At 37.4% G+C, this 20,796-nt stretch overlaps 2 protein-coding genes across 4 annotated transcripts in view; one reads left to right on the top strand and one right to left on the bottom strand.

Moving 5' to 3' along the window:
• LOC142345735 (uncharacterized) overlaps positions 1-2,041 on the bottom strand; it is a 47,675-nt gene extending 45,634 nt beyond the window's left edge. For all 3 annotated transcript variants that reach the window (XM_075398029.1, XM_075398031.1, XM_075398030.1), the window contains exon 1: positions 1,774-2,041. In XM_075398029.1, the coding sequence (XP_075254144.1) occupies positions 1,774-1,864 (91 nt within the window). In that variant the 5' untranslated portion in view covers positions 1,865-2,041. The remainder of the gene's footprint in view (positions 1-1,773) is intronic.
• Positions 1-20,796, top strand: part of LOC142345738 (tetraspanin-3-like) — a 550,337-nt gene that overhangs the window by 126,101 nt on the left and 403,440 nt on the right. The window lies entirely within an intron of this gene.

The following is a 20,796-nucleotide window of genomic DNA, read 5'->3' as shown; positions in this document are numbered from 1 at the left end:
CTGATATTAGAAGATAGCTGTTGGCTTTATGACTTTGAAAACAACCATTTTTCCAAAATGAAAAAAAACATTTGAATTTCGCAATTTCATTCTTTATATTGTCTGTTTGATACCTAGTCGCATTAATTACAGGTCAAATATGACATCATTAGTGTCAAAGGAAGTTGTCAAAAGGGGATTGGTATCACAAAATCTAATATTTTTCAAAGAATTCGTTATGACCTTACTGGCTTCAACACCGGTTTTTCATAAAAAATGTAAATTAATTTGAATTTTGTCATATTTGACGTTATTTTTGTTGACGCAAGACATATTCTGGATAATTGCAGTTCTCAGGGGCTTGCTCTGGACAAATAAATGAACACTTTTAATTATTTCATTTTGTAATTATTGGCTTTCATGACTTTGGAAGTATTTTTGTTTCGAAAAAAATCAAAAGTATTACTTACTTTTGCCCTTTATCTTTTTTGTCTAAAAGTTACCTATTCTCATTAAATAAAAGCCACATACTACGCTATTGGTTCATGAAGAACCGCAATCGAACGTATTTTGAGGGCCGAAATATGGCTTTACGGCTTTGAGAGCGTTTTCTGGCAGGTTTTTATTGAATTTTTGTTTGTTGTCTTTTTGCTGTTCTTTTTAGCCGCATAAAAATTTGGATAAGGACTTTTCGTAAACTGCCCCTTTATTGAAACACTGGTAATCGCAATCCTATCAGATGCTTTTGTTGATTTGTAATGGTTTTCATTACTTTGAAAATAATTGTTTTTTTTTAAAAAAAATCAGCGAATTTTTCCAATTTACTGTTTTTGTTCTTTAGTGTCTAATTGTTACCATGCCTTATAATAGACTGGTCCCATATCTTTTTTCGTGATTTACAAGTTATTTTGTTCAGTTTCAGTTTGATTTGACGATATGTTGACTTTGTTTTAAAGTTTTGTTTTTTAAAACGGACATAATGTTTTTGATGTAATTAATGTTTGTTGTTGTTATTATTTGATTTTGCTGTCCGTCTTAACTCGTTTTCTTAATATTGGCGTATCTCAGCAATCTAGTGCTTCATTTTTTTTTTACTCCACATTGACTTATTTGCTTCGGAGGCTGTTCATCTTTTTGTTCATAAACAATTTTTTTTGAGAAGTACTTAGGTTTTTTTGGGTTGTGTTTTGAGTTTTTCGGGATTCCCAAAAATAATTTTTGGTTTTTCTAACTGTTCCTCATTTGGTAGACAATTATGCCAATTGTGGATGATCGGGGTTGGAACCTTACGTGCGATTGCACATTAAAGAGCCTCCTTGTTCATTTGTAGACCTGAGTCCCATTCTAAATGTTTATTTATCTCAAAGCAGCTTAGGTCCTGGTTGACCAGTTTTCGCAAATTGAGAATTTTCAACAATCAGTAGGGAAGCCAGACACCTATTTACAGAGAAAAGTATGTCTACACGAGCTCATAGACAAGCAACCTGGGTACAGGCGACAATAATTTTCATAATTGTGACTAAAATGATTTCATAACATTCTTGGGCTAACAAAATTCAAACGGAGTTATCTTTTTTAAGATTTCACAGACTTTCCGAATAACGAGAAATCTCGGTAGAAACTTAACACGATTATGCCCTAATTGGACCCGATAAAACAAGCCTAATTTTTGTCCAAACCCTCAGTTTAGTCAAGATCTAATTTAACAGCTAATTGCGGCAACTTTATTAATATCAATGAAAATTTAGCAAAATGATTTTAGAATAATAGAAATGAATTGAATAGTATACTGACCTACAGCGGCGAAAAAGCACAGACAAAAGGTAATTATAAGCACAAGAAGACCTCCACCCCCACAACCGCGGAATAAATTAGATATTTTCATGTTAATAAGCAATAACAATACAACTAACGTCAATGACAGACAGCCTAAAACTAAATTGTATGAACAAAATTTAGTTTCAATTCAAATTTTCAGCAGAAGTTATTCTTTGCTTAGAAATTAACAATTGTCGCAACGTGCGTTAACTCGTCCTGTTTAGAGCACAATTCAAATGTTAAAGTGAACTCAAGTCCCTGTATATACATACATACATAACTGCGGTTTGGGAGGTCTATTTTCCTTAAATCGTAAAATTCCCCCAAAACCTTTCCTCGATTTTGTTCTTCAGAAAACACATTGCTAGTTTGCATAATCCGTAATCCTGTGTGATTTTACGTTGCTCCTTATCTCGCCATGTCATAACAAACGTTAGCCCGTCTTGGGCAAACTTTTCTGTAGTAAAATATAACGGGGGTAATTTTGAGGAACATACATATAATTTTGGTAGTAACTTTTCAGGCCCGTTTCGAGGATTATTCCGCGTTTCCGTTTGAAACAACATTTTAAGTTCAAACTCTTGTATTGAAAGTGATCCAGAGTAATGGCAAATTGCCAACTTGTTTCAAAGACCCCTCCAGGGTGGTTTAAGAAGTCACACGTAGCAGAATTGGAACAGAAAATGACAGAAAAGTAAATTATTTAACAGGCGCTAAGCCTAACTTAATGCGTACCAAGTGAGAATAAATGACGCAAAAGTTGATTTCAAACCTTTGTCGAGTGAGGCTTACAAAGCTAATGTATGAAACACGACAGAATTGCTTTGCGCAAAATTTCATTGATATAATTGAAAAAACAATGCGGCCTCCAATAATTACAAACAACTCAAACTTCAATTCCAACTGATTTCAATGACAAGCTTCGTATCAAATAGCTGACTAAATGAGTTAGAAAAACGATAAAAAGTTCCACAATACTATTTGCACGCAGATTACATGTATATCTAGGAGACTAATTGTCGCGTTTGCGCCAAACTAATAAAATCATTTCGGTATTAAATTAGTTGTTACGTGTCGAAGGTCCAGTTGCGAGATACAGTAACTTCTATCTAAATTTTGGGAAATACTGGGAAGAGGCACGTAGTAAAACCCCCGCAGTTTAAACCAAAAAAAAACGTTTTTGTTTAAGTATAACTGGCAGATGGCCAGAAAATAGCTACAATAGCTGTATAAAGCCATAGTCTCAAAAAAAACTAATAAAAAAGAGAAATTTCAGTTTTATTACAAATTGCAGAGATTGTGTTCTATTTAGAAGAAATTGTATGTCTTATGCGTTGTTTATGTTAGCTGCTTTTTCAATTTAGCTGGACAATTTTCCATGGCATATGATCAGTAGACCTTATTATCTCCTTTAATTGAAGTAAGCAAAAATAGTCTCTTTGGGAATGTGGAAGTTATTCATGAGACAGAGTTAAGTGAGATACTGTAAATAAAAAAAGGACGTCATTCACAAATTTGCATGAGCAAGAGAACGAAAATCATATTTTAATTGAGCGTGCTGTCCTCTGATCCAAAAAAAATCTCGACGATGGAAAAAAAATAAAGCAGGATGAGTCTTGAATTACAAGAAGAATTGAAAGATCTAAATTACTGATTGTCAACATTCTGCAAATCTAGACTCTGTAATTGATCAAATAACTTAACTAACACCAAAGAACCCACAGACACAAGAATACAAAAAAACAGAAGACAATTTCTCTAAACAAGTGGCTATGTAAAAAATCGCTAAAAGCTTCATACTTTTTAAAGCTAAAAACACATAAAAAGGTTTTATCGTCAAAAATAATAATACGCATATTCCCATAAAATAACAAGAAAATAAAGGAAACAGTGAAAAATTTAGGACAGTTGCTCGGAAAAAAATAGTTTTGGAATGAAAATTTATATTTGCAAAGAAGGACATTAAATATCTCCCATTTTTTAGCAACTAATTGAAAAAGGCAAAATAATAGATAATTAATTAAAAACTGCCATTAAATGCACTTTGCTTTTCAAAAATTGATCAAATCTTGAAGAAAAAACCTCTAAATACGATCCTGGTGCATTGGGCTGCAATAAACCAGAGAAAGCCAATAAAAGCAGAATGCGTGGTCACAAAATTCGCTCAGAGTTTTGTATATTTGGTTTAGGAGCTCAGAGACATAGGTAGTTCCGGAAACAAAATTTAGCAAGAAAGCTGTAAGTAAACGGAACGAATAAAAAACGCAAGAACTGATCTTAAAATTTTTGAATTGACGAAGTTTAACATCTTCAGGCAGAATTCATGCCAAAGCAATGGTCATCCAACCAACTGCAAGAGAATCATGTCCCCGTGAGAAAATGGCTTTTGCAGCAATAATTTTGCAGATATTGATAGAAAAACAATTAACATCATTTAGCACCTTTGGAAGAGAACGTTGTGCCATATGGTCTTAACAGAAACCAAAACAAATGCAAAATATAATCAGACAACATAACAACGATAACACGCTAAAATATCAGAACAAAAATTTTATCTCAGTTTTTGAATATGGAAGTTATTGAAACTGTAAATTATATACTGAAATCAAGAAAAGCATCATACTTATTAACGTTAAAAAACAATTATTATCACTTACCAAAATTGATACAGCGTTGAATATACTAGAAAACAAGGGAATTAGTAACAGTTTCACGGCTACTGTTCGGAATCAAACAGATAGTGTTCAAAATGAAAACTATCATTTGCAAAAAATAAAAATGGATCATTTCTTGTTATTAGAGAAATCAAATGAAAACCGTTACTATTGAGTTTGATTCATTTTAAATATAGGTAAAACTTCTGCATAAAAATTTAATAGTCAACTGAATTTGCCAAATAGGTTCACTTTTGCTTTTTTAAAAACTCAATGTGATCTATAAATACTGAAACTAAGTCCCAAAGTATGATAAGGGAACATCAAATACTGGCAAAAAATGAAAAGCTTACCCAAATTTTACGATAGGTAAAATAATCGAAGAAGAAAAACCAGTATTTAATTACTGACAATAACGGATAGGTTGGTTCATTCAAGTTTTATTAGAAATCTAATGCGCCCTGCCGTGACTGAGACTAATTGATAGAGTTGCCAAAATAACAAAAAAAACGGGCAAAAAAACTCTCAGTTCTCTTTAAAGTGAGGACTTGTTAAAGGCAAAAAAATCCTACTTTATGCACTGCCATCAGTAAATAGGTTCAGTTTGCAAACAGCGCAATGAAAAAATTATCGTTTACTCCAAAAACATAACTTTCGTGCTATACTGAAGACAAAAAATGGGGTTTTCAAATTTCCTGAGCAGTCTCGAGACAAAGAACTCACAAAAGAGAGTTTAATCATCTCAATTGAAGGGAACCAACAACCATCCAATCAAAGAGTTATTATGATCTTTTAAGTATAAAGCATTGCGGTTCAAGTAATTCCGAACTCAATTTGCTTGCAAGTTGAATGAAATTGGGCTGAGTGAAATAAGTTTTCGTTTTGCCCAGCACCCCCAGCAATATATGGCCCATCTGCTTGCAACCCCGGTAACTCAGTTTTTGTTATTTACCAACATTTGTTTACTTAAACGTGAAACGTCGGTATCATAGGTAAATTGAAAGGAATTTTGCTCTCGTTTACTTTTCTCGTAATTTTTTTTTAAAAAACATTCTTTGACAAGATAAACATCAAACAAAACCTCTTAGCATATCCAGGACGTTGAAAAAAATGCTCTCAAGCAACCCTCGTGGAGACTGGCTCTGGTGGTTGCAACTGTATATAATTTAGGCAAGCTAGCCGGACTGGTCGAGTGCAACGAAAAAGGGGTTGCTATCAATTGACATTGAGTAGGGGATCTCGCGGAATTGTTGCGCCATGCGAAATTACTAGTTGGTTTCACCTTGCAGAATACACTTTCTCTTGAGCGTCTTTATTGAAACGAGATATCACAAAATTAATGCATGAGATCTAACTTGAAGTGCAAAACACAAGAGAATGATCAGCCAACTTGCTAACCAGAATTACAAAATAGGACCAGATAATTGTTTCGAAGCGTGGAAAAAAACTAAAACCTGAATAACTGAATTGACACGTGAAATAATTCTCAAAATTTAGCGGGCAAATATATGATATAAAATTTGACATCAAACATGATTAACTGAACTAAAAATGAAATTATGTACAACATGATCTTCAGTTCATTTTCATTAAACTTGAACAGATTGTTTATTTTTTATCAAAAGCGTCAAACTCCGGTATCACTTGTTTTCATAAACGTGAAACGTCGGTATCATAGGTAAATTGAATGGAATTTTGCTTTCGATTACTTAAAAAAAATTTTATAAAATTTTTCTTTGACAATATAAATATCGAACAAAATCTTTTAGCATAGCCAAGACGGTGAAAAAAAGTGCTCTCAATTAACCCTCGTGAAGACTGGCTCTGGTTGTTGTAACTACAGTTACTTTAGGCAAGCTAGCCGGACTGGTCGAGTGAAGGGAAAAGGGGTTGCACTCAATTGATATTGAGTAGGGGTGTAACGGCTGCTCTCCTTGTGTTTCACACAGAAAGTTTTACACCGCCCAGTTCGTTCTGAGTGGTTACAAAATCTGTCCGGATACTTCGTTTATGCAGTTCGCTTTTGTAACTGTATATCCGTTCTGCTGTACTTACCGTTGCATTACAAATTCAGTTTGTAACTGTTGGCTAATCTTAGTTTTTTCAACTATCAATTTGAACTGGATTGCTACAGATCACACAATACGGGATCTCTTTATGTATACCAGTTCAATCCGATAGAAAAAACAAATCGAAGACAAGGATATATGTCTAAGATCTGTTTGTGCAAAAAAATTTAAATTTAAACTTAAGTTGGCTTTTGCTTTTTGTACTCACAAGTTGAGAATGCCAGAAGTTGGGGTTGTAACAGTTGAATTTCAGCTCCAATAATTCGTTGATGCAAGACACAGTAACAGAATTTACTGCTCAAGAATAATATTTTGAATACAAGACACAGTAACACTTTACTGCTCAGGAATATTTCTAGTTCAAGACACAGTAACACGTTATTTACTGCTCAAGACAATTTGTTTTTGCAATATTTTGCTGAGTTATACTTTAAGCCGTTTTCTGCGGCTGCTACGTTGAGTTCTGTGTGTTACTTTTTGTTATTTCCCCCTTTTCTCTTTTTTCTCACGTGACAAACTGTAACTAGAACTAGAACTATAACTATTAAAATGACTAAGACAACAGAAAGTGTTTTGTTTCTATTTTCCCCGCCTATGCAAGCTTGTTATTCCTTAAGCTCAGCTCCAACATCGCCGGCCCTGTTTTCCTTCGTGAAAACATCATCGTCAGTTGGTAGTACTGGAGCGAGCTTCACTACGGGCCTCTTGTAGTATCCATCTTTTGTTCGGATTTTCGCTGATCGAATCACTCCGTCGGAACCTTCAAATGTTTCGGTTATTCGACCCAGATTGTAATATCCACGTTTGTCACTGTCTTCCACTAACCACACAAGATCACCCTGCTGAAGACTTCTGTCCGTTGTGGTCTGCAATTTCTTTCGACTATTCAACGTTGGCAAGTATTCTTTACGGAATCTGTCCCAGATGAGTTCTGCGTAAGCTTGTGTTTGTCGGAAGAGCTTTCTATGATCAACAAATTGCTCTGCACCTGATAGATACGGTAAACAAAGGTTCTTGTTGCCAAGTAGAAAATGGTTTGGAGTAATAGCTTCTAAATCGGTAGCATCAGAACTGACTTGTGTCAGCGGTCTAGCATTCAGCGTCTGTTCAACAAGACACGTCGTGGTTGACAGAACGTCCTCCGTGACTGATCGATTGCCCAGCACTGCGTACATTGCCTTCTTGCAACTCCTAACCAGTCTTTCCCACACTCCTCCAAAGTGTGGTGATGCAGGTGGGTTGAACTTCCATCTGATACCTTGTTGAATCAGATGTTCTTCAATTCGCACCTTGTTCCATGCTGCTATACACTCTGCCAGTTCTTTTTCAGCTCCAACGAAGTTTGTCCCGTTATCGCTAATCATTTTGACCGGTTTGCCTCTTCGTGCAATGAATCGCATAATTGCGTTCAGACAACTATCAGTGTCTAGTCTTGGTACAATCTCTATATGTACCGCTCGTACAGAAAGGCATGTGAATAGACAGCACCAACGCTTTTTGTTTCTTCGACCAATCTTTACTGTGAATGGTCCGAAATAGTCTACGCCCACATTCGAGAACACTGTTGATGCGACTAATCGTTCTTCAGGTAGATCTGCCATTACTGGTGCCTTTGTTTGGGCTCTTCCCTTTCGACATCTAATGCATTTGTTTTTGATCGATCTCAAAGCATTTCGTATGCCTATTATCCAGAATTTTTGCTGGACTATGTTTCTGACATGTTCAGTACCTTCGTGGTGATTATTCTTATGTTCATTTTGCAAGAATAATTCAACTACATGGTGCTTCCAATGTAACAGTATTGGATGCTTCGTTTCGAAGGTCAATTGACTTTTACCTGTTCTGCCTTGGGCACGAATAAGTCCTTGCTGGTCTATGAATGGTAAAAACTGGAGGATTTTGCTGTTTTTTGGAATTTCTTTTTCACCCTTGAGAGATTTCATCTCTTGAGCAAACTGTTATTGCTGCAGTAGTCTGAAGATGCTTGCTTGTGCACCCTCTCTTTCTTCAACACTTAGTGTTTTTGTTGCCGGTTTGTGTTTTTTGAATACCCGCTGTATGTATGCCATTGTATTTACTAGTCGATTGTAATTGCTGAATCGTTCCCACTGAATCATCGGCTTCTTCTCTTCAACCTTTGCTGAGAAGACCATTTGGTCGTTTTGTTCGTCTGAAGCAAATGTTAAAGTCACTTGTTCAGGCCATTCGTTCTCTCGCTGCTTCAACCAGGCCGGCCCAGTGAGCCATTCACTTCTCTTGAGTTCGTCAACATTGATCGCTCGTGTCCCGATGTCAGCTGGATTGTTAATACCACTCACATGATTCCATTGTGAAACATTAGTTGTATCCAAAATCTCAGCTACTCTGTTTGCAACAAACACCTGTTGCTTACGGTGGGAGCTGTGAATCCATTGCAGAACAGTAGTGGAGTCTGTCCAAAAGTTAGAACTGTGAATCTTCGATTCGTGTTCCTTCACTATCTGCTCTTTAAGTCTCACCGCCATCACTGCTGCTTGTAGTTCCAAGCGTGGTATGGAAAGGTGTCGCATTGGTGCAACTCTGCACTTTCCGATTACAAATGCTAAGTCTGCTGGGTATTCTTTGGGCTTTGAACGTAGGTATGCCACTGCGCACATTGTATCTTCAGATGCTTCGGCAAACACATGAAGTTCCCATTTGTCCTTGGGTGTGCTGAAGTATCTTCTATCAATGCTGGTTTCTGCTACTTCTGGAAGCTGTGCCTTCCACTTCAGAAACTCTTCTTCTTCGTTAGGTTCTACTGAGTTGTCCCAATGTTGTCCATTTTTGGTCCAGATGCTCTTCAGGAGTCCTCTCATATGGACACTGAATGGTGCAAACAGTCCAAGAGGATCAAACACTGAAGAAACTAGAGATAAGATCTTCCTTTGGGTGATTGGGGTCTCAACTTCTTTGCTTGTACCTCTACAAACCTGTAGACTATCATCGGTAATCGTCCACTGAAGCCCAAGCACTGATGACCCTTCCTGGCTGGGTTCTACTTCAACCTGCTTTGTTTTGCTGATTGATCTTAAGTCCTCTGGGATTGCGTTGGTTACCACGTTGCTGTTGGTGATCCACTTCTTCAGTTCAAATCCATGTTTTGAGAGAAGAGGTTGCAGTTGTTTGAAAACCTTGATTGCTTCTTCAGGTGTTTCGACTGACTTGATGAGATCGTCCATGTAGAAGTTGTTTTGGATTGTTTTTGCTGCAATTGGGAACTCGTCCTCGTTATCGATGGCTACTTGCTTCAGAGCGTAGTTGGCACATGTTGGTGAACTCTTTGCTCCAAAAACATGACGTTGATGCTCGTATATTTGCACAGGTTCGTTCATTGTTGGTCGCCACAAAAATCTCAAGCAGCTTTTATCCCGTTCAGGAACTTGCACTTGCAGAAACAGTGATTCAATATCTGCGGTTAGGGCAATTGGTCCTTCTCGAAATCTGAATATTGTTCCGATCAATCCGTGTAGTAGATCGGGTCCGGCTAACAACTTGTCATTTAGACATACATCCTTGTATTTTGCTGCAGCGTTGCAAACACGGCGAACTTTACCCGGTTTGTTGGGGTTTAGTACTGGATGGTGTGGCAAATACCATTCCTTTCCGAAAGTGCCTTTTACTTCCGATTTACCAAGGATCTTCACAAATCCCTTTTCAACATCTGTATCAATTGACTGTTGATACAATTCTTTTAAATTTGGGTCCCGTTGGAATCTTCGTTCCAGTGAGTAGAGCTGACCAAGGGCCGAGCCGTAGTTGTTTGGAAGATTGGGTTCTGGTTCACTCCAGAGCATGCCCACTTCGTACCGCTCGCCTGTAAACTTTGTCGTGCTCTCTAGAAATTTCTGAGCTTGCTGCTCTTTCTTTGATTGACTTACAACATTTATTTTGGAAGCATAGGTTTCTATGTCCCACCATGATTGTATGTTTTCAGCCACTTTCACATCTTCTGTGGAGGCGAAATGACAAACATTTTGACTTTTCTTGCCTGTCATGGGACCACTGACTACCCATCCTAATTCTTTTAAGACGGCGAAAGGCTCACTTCGTGTTCCAATCTTATAGTCTAATGGACGTTGAATTTCGTAGGCATCTTGTCCAAGTATGATGCCTACTTCCATCAGGTTGAATGTTCTGTTTGTGAGAACATTCAGGTGTCTGAAGTTGTTCTTCAGTTCCTTGTAATCATATGTTGTGTTTCCCAACGAGATTGATGGGTGTGCAAACGCTTCAATTGAATGCACCTTTGAATTTAGTCCCTTTAATGTGATAGGAACCTTCTCTGTCCTCAAATCTTGCGTCCCATGTATGCCAGCTATGTTCAAGGTAACGTCCGTGCCTTTGGCTTGTAGTTGATCCTTGACACTTTGATCGATGAATGATACTGTTGACCCACTATCGAGGAAAGCGTAGGTAGTCAACCTGTTACCACCGCTCTGAACCGATACCGGAACTATTTGAAGAAAACTAGTAACTTGGTTACTCTGGTTGATTGTTGCTGCGCTTACATTAACTGCGTGACTACCCTCGTCCATTTGGTTTTCTGAGTGTAGCAGTCTGTTGTGCTTTTTGGTACATCCATTTATACCGCACGGGTGGACTTTACAATCTTTGATTGCATGCCCTTTCCCCAGACATCCATAGCATAAGCGTTCTTTTCTCACTGCTGCATAGCGATCGGTGACATTCATATTCTTAAATGTTGGACAGTTCCATATTTTATGAGTGCTATTCGCTAGTGGGCAGTTGTTGTTTTGCATTTGCTTCGTTTCGCTCGCATTCGAACTCGCAGTAACGTTTGACGATTTTGAGAATCGTTTTTCCTTGTTAGCGTTTGGTCGATCATCTTCCTTCCGTTCGCTCTTGGTTGATGGCATTCCTTCGTGGACAAAAGCCATTCGAGCTAACCATTTTTCAAGGAGAGTGAGATCGGGTCTATCTTCTTGACACTCGTCAACGAAGAAGAACCACTTTTCTTTCAAGTTTGGGGGCAGTTTTTCAATTGCCACTTGCAGTGTTGAACTTGATTGCAGATCGCCTTCATAGTTGTATTGCTTCAGTACATTAACTAGGTTGCTGATTGTTATTGAGTAATTAATTATAGCCGTTGAGTCGTGCATTCGAATTGGTTGTTGTTTGCGCAACATGTTAAGCTGAGCGTCGACAATTAGGTAAGGTCGCCCAAACTTCCGTCCCAGGAGTTCCCACGCTTGAGCGTAGAATTCTCCCGAATAGCCCATTCCTGATATAGCTGACTTTGCTTTACCTGTCAACAAAGTTTTCAAGTGGCTCATTTTCTCTGAGTCGGGTATATCGCGATGGTGAACCGTTGCTTTGAACATGTTCGACCACTCCGGCCACTCTAGGGGATTTCCATCGAATGAACTCAACTTCAACTTAGGTAGCTGACTGCTACTGCTTGGTTTATTGCGCTTAAGCTTGTCTTGTTCCCAGGCTGCGCTGGCACGCTCTCCACTTGGTGACCGTAACTTAAGTACACCTTCGCGATTGAAGCTTACCCTGGGATAATTGTTGTCGATCCTGGTTTTCGCACGCTCGAAACTATAATCGTGCAAGTTGGAGAATTTATTCGAGTTATCGAGCCAACCGGAAACATCTTTATTCTTCGGGGTTTTCCAGTTGAATGGTGATCTACTTCGCATACTAGGGGCTGCACTATCATCAGAATCTGATGCTCTTGCGTCAAGAGCTTCTTTCTCGTATTCCAGTTTCAGTGCACCTTCTTCTTCAAAAAGTTGCATCTCCATTTCAAGCTCCTTCCTTTTCAATTCGAATTCAATTTTCTTCAACCTCATTTTTGATGCAAAGTCTTTCTCTAGAGTCGCAAGCTTTTCTGCTTTTTTAGCTCGTTTATCAGAGGAGGCCTTTGAATCATTGTCCCTGTTTGGGTTTCCATGTTCAGCAGTTTGTTGAGAAACTCCCACAACAGACTGTGAAGACTTAGCGGCAGTTGGTTCTGCATCGCTTGTCAATTGTGCGGTTTGATTCTGTTGATCCGTCATGTTTGTTTCTCCGTGAATGTATGGTAACCAATCTGCGTTTAATGTTTGCCAGAAATTTAGTTGGTCGGCTTCGTAACGTTCAAACAATTCAGAATCACGAAGAAAATTTGCTCGCTTTCGTTTAAGAATGCAAAGAGAGTCGTCAAGTTTCAGCACCTGTTTATAGATGGTCTTGAGTTTGCTTGATCTATCGCTGTTTCTGATTAGTTCCTGGCCTTCCTGAATTTTTGCTTTGATTTGTTTTTCGGAGTTGCTAATCTGTCTAAGCAAAATGTCCTGACTCTGTGACGGAGTCACTGCGTTTGTACTTTGGGACTGCAGCTTGAATATCTACAGTACCTTTTGTTTAATTGCTTTAATTAAGCCTTGCTATTCAACTTCTAATGCACTTTGCCTAATTGGCTTTGCGTTGTTGAATTGCTCGTTGAGTTTTGTTCTCGTTCGTCGATGACTTCGTCACTTCGACTGTTGGGTTGGACAGCAGTTTATTCCACTGTCCGGGTCGGCGGACCAAATGTAACGGCTGCTCTCCTTGTGTTTCACAAAGAAAGTTTTACACCGCCCAATTCGTTCTGAGTGGTTACAAAATCTGTCCGGATACTTCGTTTATGCAGTTCGCTTTTGTAACTGTATATCCGTTCTGCTGTACTTACCGTTGCATTACAAATTCAGTTTGTAACTGTTGGCTAATCTTAGTTTTTTCAACTATCAATTTGAACTGGATTGCTACAGATCACACAATACGGGATCTCTTTATGTATACCAGTTCAATCCGATAGAAAAAACAAATCGAAGACAAGGATATATGTCTAAGATCTGTTTGTGCAAAAAAATTTAAATTTAAACTTAAGTTGGCTTTTGCTTTTTGTACTCACAAGTTGAGAATGCCAGAAGTTGGGGTTGTAACAGTTGAATTTCAGCTCCAATAATTCGTTGATGCAAGACACAGTAACAGAATTTACTGCTCAAGAATAATATTTTGAATACAAGACACAGTAACAATTTACTGCTCAGGAATATTTCTAGTTCAAGACACAGTAACACGTTTTTTACTGCTCAAGACAATTTGTTTTTGCGATATTTTGCTGAGTTATTCTTTAAGCCGTTTTCTGCGGCTGCTACGTTGAGTTCTGTGTGTTACTTTTTGTTATTTCCCCCTTTTCTCTTTTTTCTCACGTGACAAACTGTAACTAGAACTAGAACTATAACTATTAAAATGACTAAGACAACAGAAAGTGTTTTGTTTCTATTTTCCCCGCCTATGCAAGCTTGTTACTCCTTAAGCTCAGCTCCAACAAGGGGATATCGCGCAAATGTTGCGCCATGCAAAATTACTAGTTGATTTCACCTGGCAGAATACATTTTGTCTTGAGCGTCATTATTGAAACGAGATATCACAAAATTAATGCATGAGATCTAACTTGAAGTGCAAAACACAAGAGAATGATCAGCCAACTTGCTAACCAGAATTACAAAATAGGACCAGACAATTGTTTCGAAGCGTTGAAGAAAACTAAAACCTGAATAACTGAATTGACATCTGAAATGATTCTCAGAAGTTAGCGGGCAAATATATGAACTACAAATTGACATCAAACGTGATTAACTGAACTTAAAATGAACTTATGTACAACATGATCTTCAGTTCTTTTTCCATTAAACTTGAACAGGTTGTTTATTTTTTATCAAAAAATATATGCAGATAAAAATGCTTGTTCACCGGTTGAATATGTTTTAGTCATATATGTACCCCTTATGAATAGTTAATGAAAAATAATATTTAAAATACTTTCTTGCAGTTTATCGAGAGTTATTGTTAAAGCTGTCCAATTCATTAAGTTCTGCCTCACACACTGTGAAAGACAAGATATCATCGCGTGTTGAAAGTCGAGAATCACCATTATAAATAATTTGTGGTTCGGAACAAGATACTGAACCTATGATTAGCGGGATGTTTGCTTGTTCAGCAACTTGGGAGCTGTGTCCTGAAGCAATTTGATCATCATTTTTGGTGGTGTAGATTGAGCCTGAAATTTTCAACGTCATCTGCTTTACAGCACCGTTATGGCTGAGGGTAGAAAATCAGTTAGTTAGAAATTTTTTGAAATTTTAAGTTGGAAAGCAGTGAAACCTTCTGATTGGTTGGGCACTCTGACTTGTTGGTATTTGAACAAATGGGTGCATTGTTGAAAATAATTGTTTTAGCGCCGATTAAGGGGAACCGTCTGATTCGGGAACTACATTTTCCGGTGGTGCTGCCATTTGTCTTGGAAAGCTTTGCAGTGCGGAGAAAACGGGCTTTTTGGGTAGGTCAAATCGATTTTCGAGTGCGTTATGACTGATTTGAGGAAAAAATTGGCTCTCGTTTTTTGTACTTCACTCGTTTGCCTTGTTTTTGCTTTTGAGTGAACTCATTTCTCTGGTTTTGACGTTTATTTGTGTCAACTTTCCAATCATTCTAATGCCTTTTTGCTTGGCGTACTCTTTGAGGGGCGTTTTTCTCTATTCCTCTGTCCCAAATTTAGCTATCTTGATATTTCTGACTTCAACGGCCTGCCCCAATCCTAAATTTTTGATGTCAGGGGCTTGTTTGATGATAGTAGAGCCAGCAGGAGCAATTACTTCGTATAAGGCCTACAAATTGTTTTCAATTTTCTAAATCCATGATTTTTTCAAGTCAACTTTATATGAACGGATTTTCCGTTGAAGGTAATGGGGCAGTAATTGGTGCTGCTTTGATCTCCGTATGTTTTTTCCAAGTCAAATTGCAGTTAAACATTAGTTTTAGAAAATTGGTATGCTTTTGCTGCATTGAGTTCTTCATCATCAGACCATCGGATTAGCTTACTGAAAAGGGTTACATGAGATATAATCAACAAGACCCATCGCCACGCCCAATAAATGTTCGATCGGAAATAGCATGACTGAAAAGGGTCAAACCAGCGGATAAGACAGCTGTTTTGCTTATCATTGGATCGGTGTTCTCAACAATTAATTTTAAAGCTCTGTGATAAGAGACTATTGTTTTTTGCTGTCCGTTCAGGAAGTTTTTAGATTTAGTTGCCCATGCCACTTCTAAAAACTCATGTTATTTTCTACTGTATATTTTCCTATGAAAATTTAAGAGATGGAAAATTATTTGCTATGAGTTTCCACTCGTTTACAGATAACTGTTCTAAATCCCTACATTTAAACGGAGTTTGGAGATTCGGGTAGTAGTGGCAGTTTTCTGTTGCTTCCGCCATGTTTTTGTTAATTTCACCGAAATGTGGATCGCGTACCTCTGGCCAGAAAATTTTTTCTGAATTTGGTAATAATGGGCAAACAGGGGATCAAATTTGGGCTAGATCTGATCTGAACATTATTTTTGGGGCTCAGTAGACCTTGCAGGTTATATTTTGTTTTCGAGGGGCAAACTTTCAGTTTGAGAAATATGATAAACAAGCCAATGAAATTCTGAATTTCAAGGGTCATATTTAGGAAGCTTAACACCAGGATTTTCATCCTCTACTTGTTTAAACCAGTTGAACGCAAGTTTCAGAGGTTCCTTTTCTGCGGCTTTACCCCCGACTAAAATATCATCAGAAAACAATACGTAATTTGAAATCCCATTAAATTGTATTCCACTGCTTCTTGATTTTTGGCTGGCATGTCTGTGATATCGGCAAAACCAGTTTCAGAATGATATGTATCCGACATTTCTCGTCTCGACCTATTATGTTGAAGTTACAGTGTTCAGCTGTCTCAGAGTGTAACTTTAGTTAACTATACGCTTACTTTAAATCTGTAGTAGAAAAACAGGTAGTAATTTGCGTTGAAGGATCACTTTCTTGTTGTGAAATGGAATCGACCAATGTATCATTGCTCGGCTTTTATTGCTTCATAATATGAATGGCTTTAAGACTCTAAGTATTTTTCCAGTTATGAATCCAGAGTGAACTTAATTGTCTGATCTCTTTTTACATCGACAACTGTAGGGGAAGTGAAATAATGATCAAAACATTTTGACACGTGGTCAATTCGTTCTGCATTGAATTTTTCTGTTTTTTGTTCAATAAGTTTTTCCTACAATTTTTTCTCGATATTTCTTCCTTTTTCTGTTGGACTGAAAACTTGTATGGAATTTGGAACGTGCTAGATGACTCCGTGAGCGTCTGACACTATCTAAGAAATAGAGATCTTTTTCAGACGTATTCTATTTGCAAACTGGGCTGTTATGTTTTCAACCGCATTATGGAGAGATGGAGAGAAATCTTTGACGGCAAGGCCACATTTGTCAAAAATATTTTGTCTAGTCAAGGTATAAATCCTTATCAACTGTAAATTCCGCAGAGGAATGTGTCACTCATTAAAAAAAATTGAGGTGCGAATTCTCCTTGATCGAAAATTGGCGTTTTAGAGAAAGTTCGGATGTGGTTAGTTCAAGTCATCTAGCCAGATTGATATCAACAAAATTTGTACAACTGGCTTGCAAACGATTTCTCCATAATTTTACAGGCGCTGCCAGTGGAGTGCTACTGAAGTGACTCCGATAAAAATTTGCATGTTTGAGAGAACTGGCATAAACTTTCATATATGGCGGCTATCAATTTGTCACTAGATCTGTCGTATTCAGATAAAATTAGTTCATAAAATAGAGTTTTTTGAGCAAAAATCACTGTCTTGTTGGTAGGATTGTTTTGTTTTTCTGCTTACAGTGTTTTTCTATCCTTCTGAGTTTGAAGACTTGAGCTTGGTTGTCGGGATTTTCAATTTACTTCGGCGAAATGATCTCAGAACCCACAATAGTGGCAAATCCATGTTTTTCCAGACCAGGTGCCCACAGTAAATCGGAAATTTGTCAGTCAGTTTACGTGGTACCGGAAGTTGGTTTTCGGATGAAATTATTAGTAGCCAGTCTGTGGGGTGAGAGTTTCTTGAAAATTAGCAGCAGTAACCCCAATCGAAGTTAATGTATTATTGTGAGCGTAATTTTGATGCTGGTTTCTTTTCTCTAATTCACGGTTACTGCCATCTCAAGCGAATTACGAGTTTTGATGGTTTCTTTTTAGAATTTCGCTGTCGTTCGCATTTTGTATTATTATGTCTGGGATCATTTTTTTTGTTTTCGAAGTAAAATTTCATAGTCAATTCCTTTAGGTTACGGTACAAATGCCCGGCTTTCCCCCCTTCGAATTTTTATTAATCGGAAAAACACGTCTGTCAAAAAGATGTTCCGGGAGCGAACAAACGCTTCTTTTACAAGGTTCTAGAAATGTAGTGAGCCTGTCTACCCAGATTTGATGATATTTGCAACTAAAGGCAAGTATACCTTCAACTCCAATGCTTAGCTGGAGCAAAAAACTTTATGTCTGCAAGTGCCCAAGGCTCATATTCACCTAGCATTCCAACTTCGACGATTCTTTGACACTTGGGTGGGCGTTCCATTTTTTAGGTGGGCATTCCTTGCATTCGCGATTAGATTGAGTTGAGAATCGATGTCTTGTCTCCCCATATATGGGCTCCAGCGGCAATATGACGGCTTCGAGTTTTGGTCCAAGCAAGGCATCCAAAATTTTAAGCAATTTTGCAAATACTGTGAAATTGTTTTGCACTCTCACTTTGTTCTTCTGAGAAAGGATTTGGAGTCGGTGTAACTCAAAAAATCAATTCAAAGGGGATTTCATTTTGTGCTTGCTGACTTTGCCATGTCGCACAAAATTGAAGTTGAGTAAGAGATCTCGCGGAGTTATTAGGTAACGCTAAGCTTATTAGTTGATTTCGCCAGGCAAAATGCACTTTTCTTTGAGCACCTATGATTGAGACAAGAACTCAAAAGATTTAATTATGCAATTTAATTTGACCAGCGGTCTCACCAATCAGAATGAACGAATATAATCAGACAATCATTTCAACGAAGCGGCAAAAAACTAACAAATTAATAAAGGAAACGACACGTGAAATAAGTCTAAGACAATACAAGTTCAATATATAAATTATAACCGGCAAATTGCCGGAAAATAGTCGCCGTTGATTCGCTCGACGCACATTGAGACTGTAACGGAAAAACAAAAAAATTAAGAGAAAGAATTGATAGAATTTTTCTTAATGTCAAAGGGTTTTTTATTGCTGTGTAAACTCTGCATATTTGGTTAGATTCTAAAATTATGCTTAGTTCAGCTTCTAAACTGAAGGCGTTAAGCATAATACAATTGCCAGCTATCAATTGCTTTAAAGAACTTTGGCAACCTAATTCAGTAGGTTTAGTGACCGGGTTTTTTTATCCCGTTTCATTTGGTTTTGCTGTTTTGATTCTGACTGTTGTATTCACTACATTGTTCAATTCAATACGTAAATAAAATTAAAAGCCATTCAATTTAAACAGTGATTGAAGTAAGTCAGAGAGAAGGCGTGAAAACTGTGGCTTACGTAAATTGAAAAACGTGATCAAAAGATAAAGCGAATTAAAAAATATAGCAGGACAAGTTTTGACGTACAATTCAAAGAATTTTAATTGACTAAACAAAAACTAGAACTAGAGCGGAATATGCTTGAACTGGGAAATCCATTTGCAAAAAAATGAGATCAATAGAAATTCAAACTTGAAGTCGAAATGTCGCATTTGAACAAAAAACCACTAGCGAGAGAGAGAGAGAGAGAGAGAGAGAGAGAGAAAGAGAGAGAGAGAGAGAAATTCGCTTCAAACAAAATAACTAGGCCTTGAATGAACTATGAATGGATTGGGAAAATTTTTTAGAAAAGAATCCGATCCGAAAAACATCAATAACAGTAAAAATTAAAGTGAAATTGCCTTAATTTTAAAGTAGAGTGCGAAAAAGGTGTTTAAGCAAAAATTCGCTTCCCCGCTAGTGGTTTTTGTTCACATGCGGCTTTTCGACTTTAATTTTCAGTTTTTAAAATTTTCGCCGATCTCATTTTTTTTGCAAATGGATTTCCCGATTCAAGCATATTCCGTGTGAACAAAAACCACTAGTGGGAAAGTGAATTTTTGCTTAAACACCGTTTTCGCACTCTACTTTAAAATTTGATCAAAAAAATTTCACGCCGCGAAACCAATCGCTTTTTTTGCTACTTGTTTAGGCGTGACCAAAATCAGTACTCCAGTACTGTTGGATGAGGGATGAGGTGAGAAGACGGTCAGTTCGCGTGAGAACATGGTGAGGGGAGTGCGATGGGTTTGTGGATCTAGATCTTACAAAGTTTCTCATATCACTATTAAGTTTAATCACCTCTCATGTTTTGCTGAAACAATTACTTTGTGACAACTGGCTTCTCAGATAACTGCTCAGGAACCTTATAACCTCGTGCTTTAGTGATTAAGGTAAGAAATACCAGGGCATATAATCCATTTCTGTCCTCAGACGAACTTTCAATCCTGTTTAAGGAAACATTTCTGTCAAATGTTTTCAAATATTTTGGGTTGTTACCATCCAAGGATTTCAGCGATAAGATAGCAATATAAATAGAGTCTTTTCTGCAGACAAAAGTCATGTACTTTATTGATGAGATGAAAAACTGCATAAAAAGACCAACAGCTCCAAAATAAATTTGTAGATATTTTGTTTGATAGCAGTTATTTACCTAAATAACACATATGCAAAGTAAGAAAAAAAAAGCTTTAAAGAATTTTAGTTATTTACCTTTTCCGTCCTCGCTTTTTTCTCAAATTTTAAGTAGGCAAAACAGATCGCGGAATAGTTTTGAGAGTATAGCAAGCCGAAAGGATCTTAATGCCATATAGGAGGCTACCTGTTTATGCCGTTTTCGAGGACAAAAAGTCAAATAAATCAGACTAAAAATCTGTCAAGCGAAAAATTGCACAAAAAAGACCACAGCACTAATATAATTACTACAAACTTCATTTGAGAGCAATTAATAATGTCAAAAATCATAACTAGAGTGAAAAAGTGGTCTTTACCATCCCTACCCTTTTGCACAATCAACAACAACAGTCACAACAACAACTGGTCATAGAAGGACGCGGCTATTGATGAGGTGATGTTTCTTCCCGCCTGGATTCATATAGCTGTTTAGCACAAGTGATAATTTGCGCGGCAATTACAACGAAGTATCACTTACTACAGAGACGCATGGCCCTGTCAGTTACATGACAATTTTTTTCGCTTAGTCGAAAATTTTTTTGTACTACAGGTTAAATCAATGGGTTTTTTTTGGCTTTTGATATAGTGGGCACATATTTGGCCTTTGGCATATTGATTTTTTTGGAAATGG

Source organism: Convolutriloba macropyga, chromosome 9, assembly GCF_964194025.1.
Source record: "Convolutriloba macropyga chromosome 9, txConMacr16.3, whole genome shotgun sequence".
In the NCBI taxonomy this organism is placed as follows: domain Eukaryota; kingdom Metazoa; phylum Xenacoelomorpha; order Acoela; family Convolutidae; genus Convolutriloba; species Convolutriloba macropyga.
This window is presented reverse-complemented; position numbering and strand designations above follow the sequence as displayed.